This window comes from Bidens hawaiensis, unplaced genomic scaffold (genome assembly GCF_021521415.1).
Source record: "Bidens hawaiensis isolate Kalapana, Puna unplaced genomic scaffold, B.hawaiensis_p1.1 tig00037337_1, whole genome shotgun sequence".
NCBI lineage: Eukaryota > Viridiplantae > Streptophyta > Magnoliopsida > Asterales > Asteraceae > Bidens > Bidens hawaiensis.
In genome coordinates, this window is record NW_027496528.1 from 136,512 (window position 1) to 150,782 (window position 14,271).

General features: G+C 35.4%; 1 protein-coding gene across 1 annotated transcript; it reads left to right on the top strand.

Annotated features, from left to right (window-relative positions):
• Nucleotides 1-4,678: 4,678 nt before the first annotated feature.
• On the top strand, nucleotides 4,679-13,433 carry LOC143589302 (F-box/LRR-repeat protein 15-like). The gene is made up of 16 exons (XM_077070111.1): nucleotides 4,679-5,392; nucleotides 5,559-5,751; nucleotides 5,831-5,963; nucleotides 9,599-9,698; nucleotides 9,777-9,974; nucleotides 10,062-10,332; nucleotides 10,427-10,525; nucleotides 10,613-10,701; nucleotides 10,799-10,898; nucleotides 10,989-11,159; nucleotides 11,250-11,402; nucleotides 11,576-11,736; nucleotides 11,827-12,447; nucleotides 12,546-12,609; nucleotides 12,971-13,057; nucleotides 13,148-13,433. The coding sequence occupies exons 1-16, from the start codon at nucleotides 5,067-5,069 to the stop codon at nucleotides 13,211-13,213; spliced, it is 2,832 nt and encodes a 943-aa protein (XP_076926226.1). The 5' UTR covers nucleotides 4,679-5,066; the 3' UTR covers nucleotides 13,214-13,433.
• The last annotated feature ends 838 nt before the right edge of the window (nucleotides 13,434-14,271 follow it).

Here is a 14,271-nt window from a genome sequence, read left to right on the forward strand (position 1 = left end):
AACATTTTATTCAAACAAATGACATGTCAATGCTTAAAGCTTTCAAAACCAGACTAAAGGTCTGTATCCGGATCAAGAGACGATCTGAATATTTATGTAAACCAATATTATTATAGGTTAAGCATCTTTCATTCATAAGGTTTCAAACGATATCATCACATCATTCAGAACAGACAATCACAGGTGAATACGCTAAACCTTTACAGACTTACATTTTTACTCTTGTAGTGAACAAGTTGTTTATTACAAAGAGTCAGATAAACATTTGCATGAGACTACGTAATCTCTAAAACCGTTACAATACAAAATAGAAAATAAAAGCAACTCAAACCGATTAAACATGTGTCTGGATCCAAATATAACTGACTAAGCAGGCACGCAAACAAAGTCAGTCATAACAAGTTTATTTGAGTATTTGTTATCCGAAAAGTTTTCGAAATAAAATTAATATTTTATTATAAACAAAGTCTACCGCTAAAATAAAATACAAATCAAACAAGAATTGTAAATCAAACATTTGGGTATTTATTATTCGACAAGTTTTTGAAATAAATTAATATTTTATTATAAACAAAGTCGTTCGCTAAAATAAAATACAAATCAAACAAGAATTGTGAATCAAACATTTGAGTATTTATTATCCGAAAATTTTTCGAAATAAATTAATATTTTATTCTAAACAAAGTCTTCCCCATTTTAGGGAAACATATTTAGCACAGATTGCAAGGAATTATAGTCACTCTTGGAGTTAGATGTTCGTTATATGAAGATAACTCAGTTTTTAATATTGTATATAAATCAAACAAGAACTGTAAATCAAACATTTGGTGTTTATTATCCGAAAAGTTTTCGAAATAATATAATATTTTATTATAAACAAAGTTTTCCGCTAAAATAAACTCATAACTCTAATATATTTATAAAACATGTGACAATTGTTGGTCACACTTCTAGGCCCTAAGATGGGGTGTGACATAGCTAGATAAATTTTGAGAGTGAAATGAGTTGTGACAAAGAATGAGTAGAGGTTATTGCATGTATTTATAATTAAGAAATTCGCTACTAACAATGCAAACGGACAAGCAAGTATTTAGCCTAGTATTAAGTAAGAGAAATGAGGAATTAAATATTTTGACCAAAATTGATGAAGTGGTTGAAAATATAAATCATAAAAAAATTATAAACATGAAATATAAGTGAAATATAATTAATGTTTTCATAAATAAACGCGGATCCGAATTATATAAGAATTTCAAAACGGTTCGGGTTTCAGGTTTGAAAATAACGAATGCTATAGAGCCTATGTTCGTTTGATTGTGTATATGTTTGATTATGTATTCGTTTACTTCCATTTATGTTCGTTAATGTTTGTTGACTAAAGTATTTTTTTTATATTTATTAATGACTTTTACAATATTACCATTTAAATTCAAGGAAAATTATTAACTATAAAATAACAAATACACAAGTATTATGTAATTACTATATATGTAAACACACACACACACAAATGTTTAAAAGAAACAAAGAAAAACTTGATAGCCAGACCAAACTATTAACACCGATCATTATCAGTTAGGCAAATCAAATAAAACAATGTTTGTGTTCATTTCAGTACGTGAACCGTTCAAGAACAAGTTCATTTTATTATTGAACGATCACATACAAGAAATTACGTTCGGTTATGTGTTCATGAATCGTTTGTTTTTCCAATAAAAACTTAACACACAAACATGAACGGGGAATATTAACATACAAATAAAACTAACTACTAACGGTAAGAATTAAATAGTGTAATTACATGCAATATGTCACACCCTCAAAATCCACTAACGGAGTTTTACCGTCAGAGGGTGTGAACTAACAGGATCGGAGTCATTAGTTATAATCAAACCATAAAAACGTTTAAATAAAAATAAGTGCGGAAGCGTAAAAACCAAAATATAAAAGTTGCGTCACGAAGGACGACTCAAAACCCCATAATAACAGTTTAAAATCAGGTTGCATAAATAAAAGCGTTTCAAACAATGCATGATTCTATACCGCGCGCCCGCCTCGGCTACCTGAGAATAACATACTAAAAGTGTCAACACGAGGTTGGTGAGTTCACAAGTTTATATAAAATAAAGCGTTTAGCGTTTGCGTTCAGCGTTTTGCGTTCAGCGTTCTGCGTTCAGCGTTTTGCGTTACCAGATAGTGTTATATCAATTATATATCTATAGGTAGCTAGCCTATAAAACAAGTATTACTAAGTGTTCGACACCGAAGCTGACTGTTTATCATTTGTCTTGCCACCAGGTCTATCCCGACCATGGTATGTGTTTAGCCAAGATTACACCCACTCGACCTCCAGTCGAGTTTAGCGTTGGGTGGGGTTTGTCAAACCCAGTAGTACTACTCAACAATGACTCGCTATTATCCAATACTAAACGGTTCGATGTGAATGAAGGACTTTAGTTATTGCGTTTGCCACTTAGTCTTTACAAGTGATATATAATTTATATTAACAAAATCTTAAATGCGTTTTCGGAGTATGTTATCTCCCCAAGTGAAAAGCGTTTAAAAATAGTTTAGAGGGGTAAGTGAACTCACTGTTTGCGAAGAATTCCCAAAAATAAATCACCAAGTGATGCGCGTCACAGAAAACTCTCTCTAGCGTTCTAAAACAACAAAGAGATTTTCTAAGTGTTGGAACTATTATCGAGTCTCTAGACTCGGCACATAACACCTATGCACAAATTACGTTTCGTGTTTCGTTTGTGAATCGTGTGTGACTTAACAAGTACATTTGTGATACGATACATGTGTGAACAATTATTTACGTGTCATGTATTAATAATGTATATCACTAGCAACTATTCCCCGCAGGGGCAATTTGGTCAAAATACCACACTTATTTAGCAAGCATTCCCCGCAGGGGCAATTTGGTCAAAACATAATAATTAACTAGCAACTAGCACTTTTCATGCATTTTCACAAAGTTCGGCAGTTAACTTTACTGAGACAGAATTCTACTTGAAAGATTATACTATTCCACCGATCATAGCATCTCAATTAATTCATCAAAAATCATCACAAAAGCATACATGTATTAGATTTCCAGAACATATTTTATTTTATTTTTATTCCACATAGGTTTCTCACAATGATCAAAACATTACAGCAAACTCATAACAGTCAAATTCATGCGCAACAGAATGTTATTTGAAATTCCCGTTAAATGAAAAATCCAATAAATGCAAGACCACTTGGGTTAGGTTCCTAACTCAACAAGTCAACTTCTAGAAGTGGAACCAACCCAATTGGTCTCGTAGTTCATGAGATATAACATTTACAAAACAACCTAACAGCAGGTCTAACAACTCAGCTTTGCACAACGTTTTTGTAAAATCATAAAGGTTAACTTTTACACGTCCAAAAATTGCAAATTTATATTCTTTAGAAACTAGACTCAACCTAGTTTACTGTAGTATCAATATTCTCAATTAATTTTCACCTTTACACCCCGTTACAGTCAATTGAACATCAACAACACAATCTGTCCAGAAACTGTTTGCAACAAAACTCAACATATTAACCATCTATAGACCACAATTCATTCATATAACATTCTAGACACCATAACCACTATCCATGCATATCAATTACACCATACATGCATGGTTAGGGTTTTATTTGATCTCAAAATCAAAGACACAACAATTAACATGTAACAATATCAATTCTAGTTATCAAATCATCATCAATACATCATCAAATCAAACAAAAATCATATGAACACAATATATGAAATTTTCGGAATCTAGGGTTTGTAATTAACCCATTAAAAATCGAAATTAAGTATAAAGGATGCATAGGATAGTCGTTTATACCTTCCTAGCACCTTAATCTTCAATCAAACTTGAACAATCTTGATTGTATGTGTGTGTATGAAGGCCGATCGCAAGGGGGGGGGGGTTAGAGGCTGCCGTCGGGTTTGGGAGAGAAAGAGAGAAGAGAGTTTAGGGTTTTATAATATTATTAATAATAATAATGTTACATCTAGGTCCCTCCACTTCCAAATGTTACTTTTCTAGCTTAATTAACTAGTTCTAGCACATTGAGTTAACGTTTATAACAATGTTATCACATAACACATAAGTCTAACACATAATTATCACATAATTATTGTTTTGACATTTTTCTTTTATTCACCAATTGTTTGCGTCAACTCGTTTGCATTTCGGTGCAATTCCCGAAAGACTACACATGTAGTAAGTGTTAAACGTCATTTAAACCCTAGTTTAAATGTAATGAGGTGTGCATTATAGATTCAATGATCTTAAGTTTGAATTGACGGAGTTGAGTTAACGGAGTTAACCTGAAATTGACGATTGTCACACAATAACAACAAATATTACTTTTATTTTTCTTATCTTTTACAAAAACTCTCCTATTTATGTAACATAACAATAACAATTTTATTTCTTCTTTTAATTCATCATATTTGCAAAATAAAAAACTTACTAAATTTGCAGCAAATCAGGAGGAAGTAGGAATAAATGTAATATTTACTGTTATGCTAGAAATAATAAAAGTTACTAAATAAGAAAAAAAACGTAACGTACATAACTACATCGTTGAAGTATAAGTACAGATATTTTAGAAAGTAATACATCCATTTTAATAACTGTAATAATAATATTCGGGGGTATTCTCATTTGGATTCCATCACTCTTTCATAGCAACAACAACCCCCAAATAATAATATCCATCCGACCGATTCAACCCGCCGATTAACCTTTCCGACGAAGATCAACCACCCGATGAAGATCCGATCCAATTCGATCTGATCCCTACCCGAAACCCACCTTCAATTCATCCATTTCTGTTACAATTTGTTACGTTGGATCGTATGAGTCAATTTTGTTATTACTCTCTGCAATGCGAATTGATCTCTTCTTGTTGTGTTTGAATTTGTTACTATGTAATGAATTTGGAATTTGTGGAATTGTATGCGAGATCTTAACCTAGGGTTTTGATGTTTTATAAATAAAGCGTCCAAATTTGGGGCTTTTTGGTTGTGTATGAGGATTTGGTGTTGTTTATGTTTCGGCGAACAAGACGAGTCTAATAAGATGGTGGACAGTGAGGGTATTTTGGGGAATTCTGATTCTGATTCTGATGAGGGTATGTTTGAAGATATAGGGAATTATGACATGAATGAAGAGGATAGTGTTGAATTGCTATTGCGCCTAGGGGAGGCCAGTTCGAGAAGTGCGGCGGCGGGGGAGGTTGATTTGAATTTGAGTTTGGGAGTACCTTCGTGCTCTTCAGCTGTGCCGGTGCTTGAACGAGGCGGTCCGGATCGGGATTCTTGTAGTAAACGTCCCAAAGTTCATTCTAACGCACCGTGAGCGCCTCTTTCTTAAATTTGTTATGTTATTTGTAATGTATTGTTAAATGTTAATTTTTCAGAAATGGCTGATCTTGCGTGTTTCTTGCCACATGCTTAACGACACGTATACTTAAATTTGTTTTGGTTTCTTAATGATAAACTGTGTGCAATTCATTTACAGGGACAGTGGTAGCTTTCTTCGAGCTGCGTTTCTTCAAGAAAGTACGCCTTTTAGTCTAACTGAGAAAGAAGATGAGAAATTGCATGATAACGCTGATGATGGTCGGAGTCCGATGGAGGAAGATGAAAATGTATCTCAAGAAAATGATGATCAAGAGATTCGAATGGATCTTACAGATGACTTGTTGCATACGGTATATAATTCATCTTCTTTATTCTTTGTTTTATTCTTGTTGGTACTTTGAGCTGATGATTATTGTTCTGGCTTGTTAGGTTTTCTCTTTCATGGACCAAAATAATCTTTGTAGAGCAGCTAAGGTCTGCAGGCAGTGGCGCGCAGCTAGTGCACATGAAGATTTTTGGAGGTTTTTAGATTTTGAGAATAAGAACATATCTCCGCAACAATGTAAGGAAGCTTCATTCTATATTGGTTATCTATGTATTGATGTATGCTTGGAATTCTTAGATTTGTAAATTTAGATTGAAATAACCTAAACCAGAGGCTACTAGATGAATTTGTCTCTAGCAGAACACATGTCGACTTTGATTAAGAAAATGCTTAGCTTACGGTATCAAATTAAGGGCATAGTTCCCTCTTTCGGGCTAAGCTAGAAGTGTTGTCATGACTTCATTACTCAAAAGATAAGCGTCGTCAGTGTAGATATTTTCTTTGCAAGCATGTTTATATGGTTCTAAGTAGTAGTAATTTTTTGCTTATGTGAGGATAGATGTGATTGATACTAGTCTATCACAACTGACAAAGGTTGTGGTATAATTTAAATGATTAAGAAAATGCTTAGCTTACGGTATCAAATTAAGGGCATAGTTCCCTCTTTCGGGCTAAGCTAGAAGTGTTGTCATGACTTCATTACTCAAAAGATAAGCGTCGTCAGTGTAGATATTTTCTTTGCAAGCATGTTTATATGGTTCTAAGTAGTAGTAATTTTTTGCTTATGTGAGGATAAATGTGATTGATACTAGTCTATCACAACTGACAAAGGTTGTGGTATAATTTAAATGATAGGTGGTAGGGAAGGCTGACCTATTTTTTATACCAAAGTCTGAGTGACTTAATGTTGAAGCATTTTGTTTGTTAATTTATATATGTTATCACTAGTAAAGATATTTCTATTAGTATTCTTAATATCATACATGCCAGATTAGGACATAAGAGGTGGTATACAAATAGAGATATCCTCATTAGTGATACATAGCATTAAATAGGAGCTAAATGTTTCAACATTAAGATGCGAGGAGCTAAGTTTGCAACTCCAACTTATTGTTAAAAAATGGTCACATTCATGTGCTTGTCAATTTTGGCCCAATACTTTTAAATGATATATACGCGTGACACAAAATTATGACACACAACACATCTTTAGTGTTTATAAACATGTTGCATTTTTATAGATGGTTTAGATTTTCAGTGGTTGTACTATTTAAATCTTCATTTGACTTTGCTATGAAAAACACATCAGAACTTCCCGACCACTTATTATATAAGTTATAGCGTAACCTTTGCGAGTTGTGATAAGAGTAGCAAACTAACAATCACGTCGAACCTCGTTTAAACAAAAATTGACTATTGCTTGGATTCATTTGGAAATGTTTTGACTTTGTAGGGAGAATCATCCACAGTAAAGACATATTTTTGAGTAATGAAAGTATGAAACCCTTCTATCTTAGCCCAATCGATTTGAACATTTGATATTACATTTTGATAGTTTTTTGTGTGCTCAGAGTGTATATATGATTCTGGTGCGTTATTGTAGTCAAGTTGGTCCTTTTTTTAACTAAGAACTCAGGGTAAAGTATATGCTTTGTCAGCTTGAAAGAAGTGATCTCCTGATACAAGGACAGTTTAGACAAGATTTTGTTTTATTAGCTAGTTACCATATTTGATAGGGTTTGATATGTTATAGATTGAATATAGAGAAGATAATAAGTATAAAAAGAAAGAACGATTGTATTAACGAAAACGTAAAGGTTACAAGTTCCGGGCCTAGCCCTATCTCACTGCATAAGAAGGAGCCATGGCAATGCCATATTCAACATAAACATACTCTCCCCCCTCTATTGGCTATTGATACCAATTTATAGAAATATAATTACACTTAACCCCCTTCCAAAATAGACAAATGACAATCAGGACTAAAACTAGAATATGATTCTTATCATTACTCCCCCCTTCAAAACAGTCTTGCCCTCAAGACTGGGAAGAACAACCGTCTCGACAACCAAGCGGAGGCTTCCCCGAGAGCGTTTTCAGGTGGACGGCCTTGCCCATGCACGACCCAAAACTGACTTGGAGCAATCAAAAGCCAAAAAGTCCACCTGAAGACCCCAAAAATTATGGCTGTATACGGTTTTAGAAGCGAGACTGTTGAACCAAAGATCAAGGGTATTGTTCCTCCTTTCCAACCAAGGCGTTGATCTCCAAGTTTGAACGAGCACGCCTTTGTCATAGCAGTGGTGTTCCCAGCTGCCCACACTATTGCAACGAAGTGCAATCGCGCAACATCCAAATAGCCAACCAACAATTGTTTTGCAAGGTATGCAGAAGTAGGACACTGTTGTTGTGCTATGGCATGAGCTAGAAAAGCTAAATAATCCCAACCCTCACTGGTGAGTACATCTTCTTTAGCAATATACCCTGAATTACCGTCTTGGACCAACGCAATTGGGGCCGAAAAATGACTCGCTTGAGCAGTAACAGCATGTGAATCAACTCCTTCCAACAATTTTGGCCGAAACACCAGGAAAGATTTCCAGATCTGATAGTACCTCCATGTATTTGGTAGGAATGTGCACAGAAGGTAAGGAGGAAGATAGAAACAGAGCGCCTGGAGGAAGTCTTCCACCTAACGAGCCCAGATCTGGAGTATCCAGGTCCACTGTTGATTTATGCTCTATACCTTGGCCCACCACAGTCCTGAAGCCCAGTTTTCTCTGGAAACCACCCGATATCCCTCCAATTTCATACGTTTTTGATTGGAGGTCAACAATTTGTGCACGTGGAGACTGAAATTGAGCAATTGAAGTTGCCGATGTGGAATTAGAGCCTGCAAATCTTGAATCTGAATGGCTCTTGCCATTGTCGGCTGAATTTTCTTCAAATCGATATATGAGAGCCTTCAATTGATCTGTATCGGACGTTGATTTGCTTGTTGAGTGGCCATGGACAAGCACGTTTTCAGTAGTTGATAAGGCCCAATTAGCATTATCTGACCTAGATTTGGAGCCACATCAATTGTTCAGCAGCGATTTCTCATAGCGTCCGTCAGATCTGGCAACTATCGCTTCCAATTGCGCTAATAGAGATGGAGGTGGAGAAATAGAACCTGAAGACGAAGGTGGAAAATGTGAAATCGATCTGGAATTAGACCTCGAATCTTGATGGTGCATCCAATTGAGAACGGACTTCTGGAATTCCGGTTGTTCCGCACAAGCCTCGTTCACAACCTTTAGAGATGCTTTGATATCAGCGAGTGTAACCTGAAGCATATGTATCCTGACTTCGTGAACATCTAATTGTGAATCCAGAACAGTGTCCATTGAGTAACATAAACTGAAATCTAACTGAAAAGAGCAGAGGTAGGGCAGGTCCCGGCAGGTCGGACCAATGATAGGGTTTGATATGTTATAGATTGAATATAGAGAAGATAATAAGGATAAAAAGAAAGAACGATTGTATTAACGAAAACGTAAAGGTTACAAGTTCCGGGCCTAGCCCTATCTCACTGCATAAGCAGGAGCCATGGCAATGCCATATTCAACATAAACATACTCTCCTCCCCCTATTGGCTATTGATACCTATTTATAGAAATATAATTACACGTAACCCCCTTCCAAAATAGACAAATGACAATTAGGACTAAAACTAGAATATGATTCTTATCAGTATTTCTCATCAATAAACGAGACGCATAATGTTAAATTCTGGCAACACCGATTGTAGTTATAATACCAATATTTAAATGCTATGCTATAATTTAGTTCCTAGTCAATTGCCGAATTGTACTTATATTTTGTCTTTGCAGTTGAAGATATGTGTCACCGGTATCCAAATGCCACTCAATTAAACATTAATGGGTCGCCAGCTATTCACACACTTGTGATGCAAGCAATTTCTTTCTTAAGGTGATCATTGTTCATCATTCAACACTTATCTCTTTTATCAAATGTTGGTTAACTGGTTATTTAATTAACATATTTCAGGAATCTTGAGTTCTTAACCTTGGGCAAAGGACAGTTAGGGGAGACATTTTTCCAAGCGTTAACTGATTGCACTTCATTAAAGAGTTTGGTTGTGAGTGATGCCATTCTTGGTAATGGCATCCAGGAGATTCCAATACACCATGATAGTTTGCAACACATTCAAATTGTGAAATGTCGTGTGGTCCGTATTTCTGTCAGGTGAGAAATATAAATCATAATTTATACCTACTAGCAGAGTTGTATATGACTGCATGAAATAATTTTGTATAAGTCTCTTTCCGACAGGTGTCCTCAACTTCAGACTTTGTCGTTGAAACGAAGCAGCATGGCACATGCTGTACTTAACTGCCCTCTTCTGCATGATCTGGATATAGCATCTTGTCATAAGCTTCTAGATGCTGCAATTAGGTCAGCGGTGACATCATGTCCTCTCTTGGAATCCTTGGACATGTCAAACTGTTCTTGTGTTAGTGATGAAACATTACGTGAAATCTCTTCAAGTTGTCCCAATCTTCATGTTCTGAATGCATCATACTGTCCAAATATTACCCTTGAGGTAGTTTTTGTCTGTTACTCTGTTAGTGTTTGTTTTATCATCCAAATTGAATCATTAATGTTAATAAAATATACCCTTCATTGTTTGCTTGAAGTCTGTAAGATTGACAATGCTTACGGTTCTCAAGCTTCATAGCTGTGAAGGCATAACTTCAGCTTCTATGGCTGCCGTATCACATAGCTATATGTTAGAGGTGAGAATCTTCTCTGTTGATGACTTCAGTTACACTGGCAGTTAACTTTTTCAACTTTAACTGTTTCGTTTATTTTTTTCCTCACAGGTTTTGGAGCTTTATAATTGCAGTTTATTGACATCAGTCTTCTTGGATCTTCCTCGCTTGCAGACTATCAGACTTGTACATTGTCGCAAGTATAAAAACTCTAAACCAAACTACAAATCCTTTATAAGAGAACATATCCTGTCAGTATTAATGTATTGTTAATTTTTATTGCTAATGTGGTTGCAGATTTGTGGACTTGAGTTTAAGAAGTGCGGTATTATCATCCATTAAAGTCTCTAATTGTCCTTCACTCCAGCGAATCAACATTGTATCAAAGTCACTGCAAGTATGGTGTAGTTAGTTATTATACTTGTTCTTTTGGATTCTTAGTTTCTGATGTAATATTCAATGTTGAATTTTTGTTATATGTTTGCAGAAACTAGTTTTGCAAAAACAGGAAAGCTTAACTTCATTAGAGCTGCAATGTCAGGGTTTACAAGAAGTAGACCTTACAGACTGTGAATCTTTAACAAATTCGATCTGTGAAGTCTTTAGTGATGGAAGTGGATGTCCCATGCTCAAATCATTGATTCTTGACAACTGCGAGGTATTTAACATTTTAACTTTCTTTTGATGCGCTTGCTGACTTTCTATAAAAAAATAGTTTTATATACTGATTGGTTTCTCATTGGTTCAGAGCTTGACGGCTGTCGAATTCTCTAGCAAATCATTGACTAGTCTTTCCCTTGCTGGTTGTCGTGCTATTACTTCTATTGAACTAACCTGCCCTTATCTTGAGCAAGTGTCTTTGGATGGATGTGATCACCTTGAAAAAGCAATCTTGAGTCCAGTAAGTGAACCAATCATATGTATTACAATTTCAACGTTATGCATCTCATTAAGTGGTTTTATGACTTTTATCATATTGTTAAAATATCTAGTCAAAAGAAGGGTTTTCATGATCGTTTTTATAATGGTTTAATCACTATTGCATATTTGATAATTTTCTTGGCTTTTTTGCAGGTTGGTCTTCGATCTCTTAATTTGGGTATATGTCCCAAACTAAATGCGCTCAAGATTGAAGCACCATATATGGTATTACTTGAACTGAAAGGATGCGGTGTCATATCAGAAGCATTTATAAATTGCCCACTCTTAACATCTCTAGATGCTTCTTTTTGCAGGTCATTAAATTCATTCATCTTTTTTCTGTACCCATTTACTGAAACCAGCTGATAATAAGATTCTAATATTATATGATCCACATAATACAGCCAACTGAAGGACAACTGCTTATCTGCAACTACTGCTTCATGCCCCCTCATTGAATCACTTATTCTAATGTCATGCCCATCTGTCGGTTCTGAAGGACTCTTATCATTAAGTCGGCTTCCAAATTTGACATCACTTGATCTTTCCTACACTTTTTTAACCAACTTGCAACCTGTATTTGACTCCTGTTTGCGGTTAAAGGTTTTGAAATTGCAAGCTTGCAAGTATCTCACTGACACATCACTTGAACCACTTTACAAAGACGGGGCTCTCCCGACTCTTCGGGAACTAGACTTGTCATACGGGAGCTTGTGTCAGGCTTCCATAGAGGAGCTTCTTGCTCGCTGTACTCATTTAACTCATGTCAGTTTGAACGGGTGTGTGAATATGCATGACTTAAACTGGAGTTTCAGTGTTGATCGGGTGTATGCATCCTCTATGGCCTCTGAGCAGCCTGAAGGATACTTACAAAATCTCAATTGTGTCGGTTGTCCAAATATCAAGAAAGTAATCATCTCGTCAGTTGCTCGGTTTTCAAACTTGTCATCCTTAAATATGTCACTATCTGCATATTTGAAAGAGGTTGATGTGGCTTGTTCTAATTTATGCTTTCTCAATCTAAGGTTTGACTATCTTCTTCATCTGGTATTATATTTTATTGTTGTAATGCTCAGAATTCAAATAACTTAAGAAGCTAATATATACATTCTTGCCACCTCAGCAACTGCAGCTCGTTGGAAATCTTGAAGCTCGACTGTCCAAGATTAACTAGCCTCTTTCTGCAGGTATGCATCATGTTAGTTCTCATAAGTTGTTGAAACCGACCGAACCACCTGGCGGGCTTGAAATATTTACAGTTTAGTTCGGTTTGACGGTTTTAGGATCTGGCTGACGGTTAACCGGCCTAACATTTATTATTAAGTTTTTTTAGGATATGCAATTATGTATATCGATAATATTTATGAACTATATAAGTATCTTTATCTTTCTAACAATTTTAATATAAACTAAAACACTTTAAAAAAGTAATGATTGGCTCAAAACACCAAACCTCTTAACCTGTGGGCCAAACCAGTAAGCCTTACAATGTGTGATTCAGTTTCTGTTCTGATATTTATTCATATTTCCGTGTCTCCACCACTCCAGTCGTGCAATATTAATGAAGAAGCAGTTGAATCCGCCATATCACAATGTAACATGCTGGAGACACTAGACGTCCGCTTTTGTCAAAAGGTAGTTAAGTTTGTTTTTTTTAAACATATTACTATATTATAGAAATGCTTATATATATATTCATACCTTTTTTATACGGGATCGAAATAGGTAACCCCGACGAGCATGGGAAGATTACGGACCGCATGCCCGAGCTTGAAACGCATATTCAGCTAAGGAAATTTCCCTAATATCGATGTCCCTTATTTTCTTGTGTTGTCTGTTTCTGTTTCAATTGATACTTTTTAGGATTTAATAAACAGTCTGTGTTGAGTTGCTGTTATGTAAAACTAGTAAACTACCCTGGTGATGAACATCATCTTCTTGTTCTATATGTTCTGTTTAATAAAACATTTTGCAGTTTTTATGACAATTTTTACTAGTTTTACTTGCATAATTTGTTACATGTGAATGTAAATTTATGAAATAAAAATTGTGTATGGATTATAGAATAGAATACAATGATTGGAAAAATATTAATGAGGGTCATACTCGGCGGTTTGCTTGCTTGGACAAGGTAACTATGAATAAATGCATACACCATCATTGTGTTGCATGGGACTAGAATTATTATTTTTAAGGGGACCAGCTAATAATATATTGCATACGTTTTTTCACTCTTAAATGCACAATAATAAAATCATTATTTATATTATATGGGAATATCTATAACCATTTTACATATTGTTATTTATTTATTTTAAACTGCACAATTAAGTAGAAAATTTTGATTAGAGTTAAGTGTAGGCTCTGTGTGGCACCCTCGGTTGCTTGAGAGCTAACCAATTTATCCCATTGATGATGAGGGTAATTGGTTTCGTTTTGTCTTTTGACTCGTCAAGGGAGTCGCAACAGCCCTTGACCAATAATGGTTTAATGTGCAAATACATTTAGGCATGTTCACGCTTCTAATCACTAAGGCCGTCCTAATGAAGACCAGACTAGCTAGTAAATCTGAGCATTCAAGTACAAACTTAGCAATACCCATCGTTATTGGCCAGTCACACTTTCCCACTGCCATTTCATGCACATCCTTGTGCATGTGTCTTGCAAGTGCGCAAACAACCCAAGAAGTAGTGCATTTACATCTTGTAATTTTCGTTCACAAGTAAGAGAAACTAGTTTAGCAAGTGGCGAGCAATCGCCACCTAAATAGGTTCAAGGTTTGTATAAGACTTAATGTTGTTTTGTATATATGAAGGACCGTGATTTCTGCATAAGCCTGATGTGGGGCG

Excerpts from the sequence above, each read along its gene's own strand:
- LOC143589302 (XM_077070111.1), top strand. The coding sequence starts at position 5,067 with ATGAGGATTTGGTGTTGTTTATGTTTCGGCGAACAAGACGAGTCTAAT. Across the intron at positions 10,333-10,426 it reads GTCCAAATATTACCCTTGAG|TCTGTAAGATTGACAATGCT; the intron begins GTAGTTTTTGTC and ends GTTTGCTTGAAG. Across the intron at positions 10,526-10,612 it reads CACATAGCTATATGTTAGAG|GTTTTGGAGCTTTATAATTG; the intron begins GTGAGAATCTTC and ends TTTTCCTCACAG.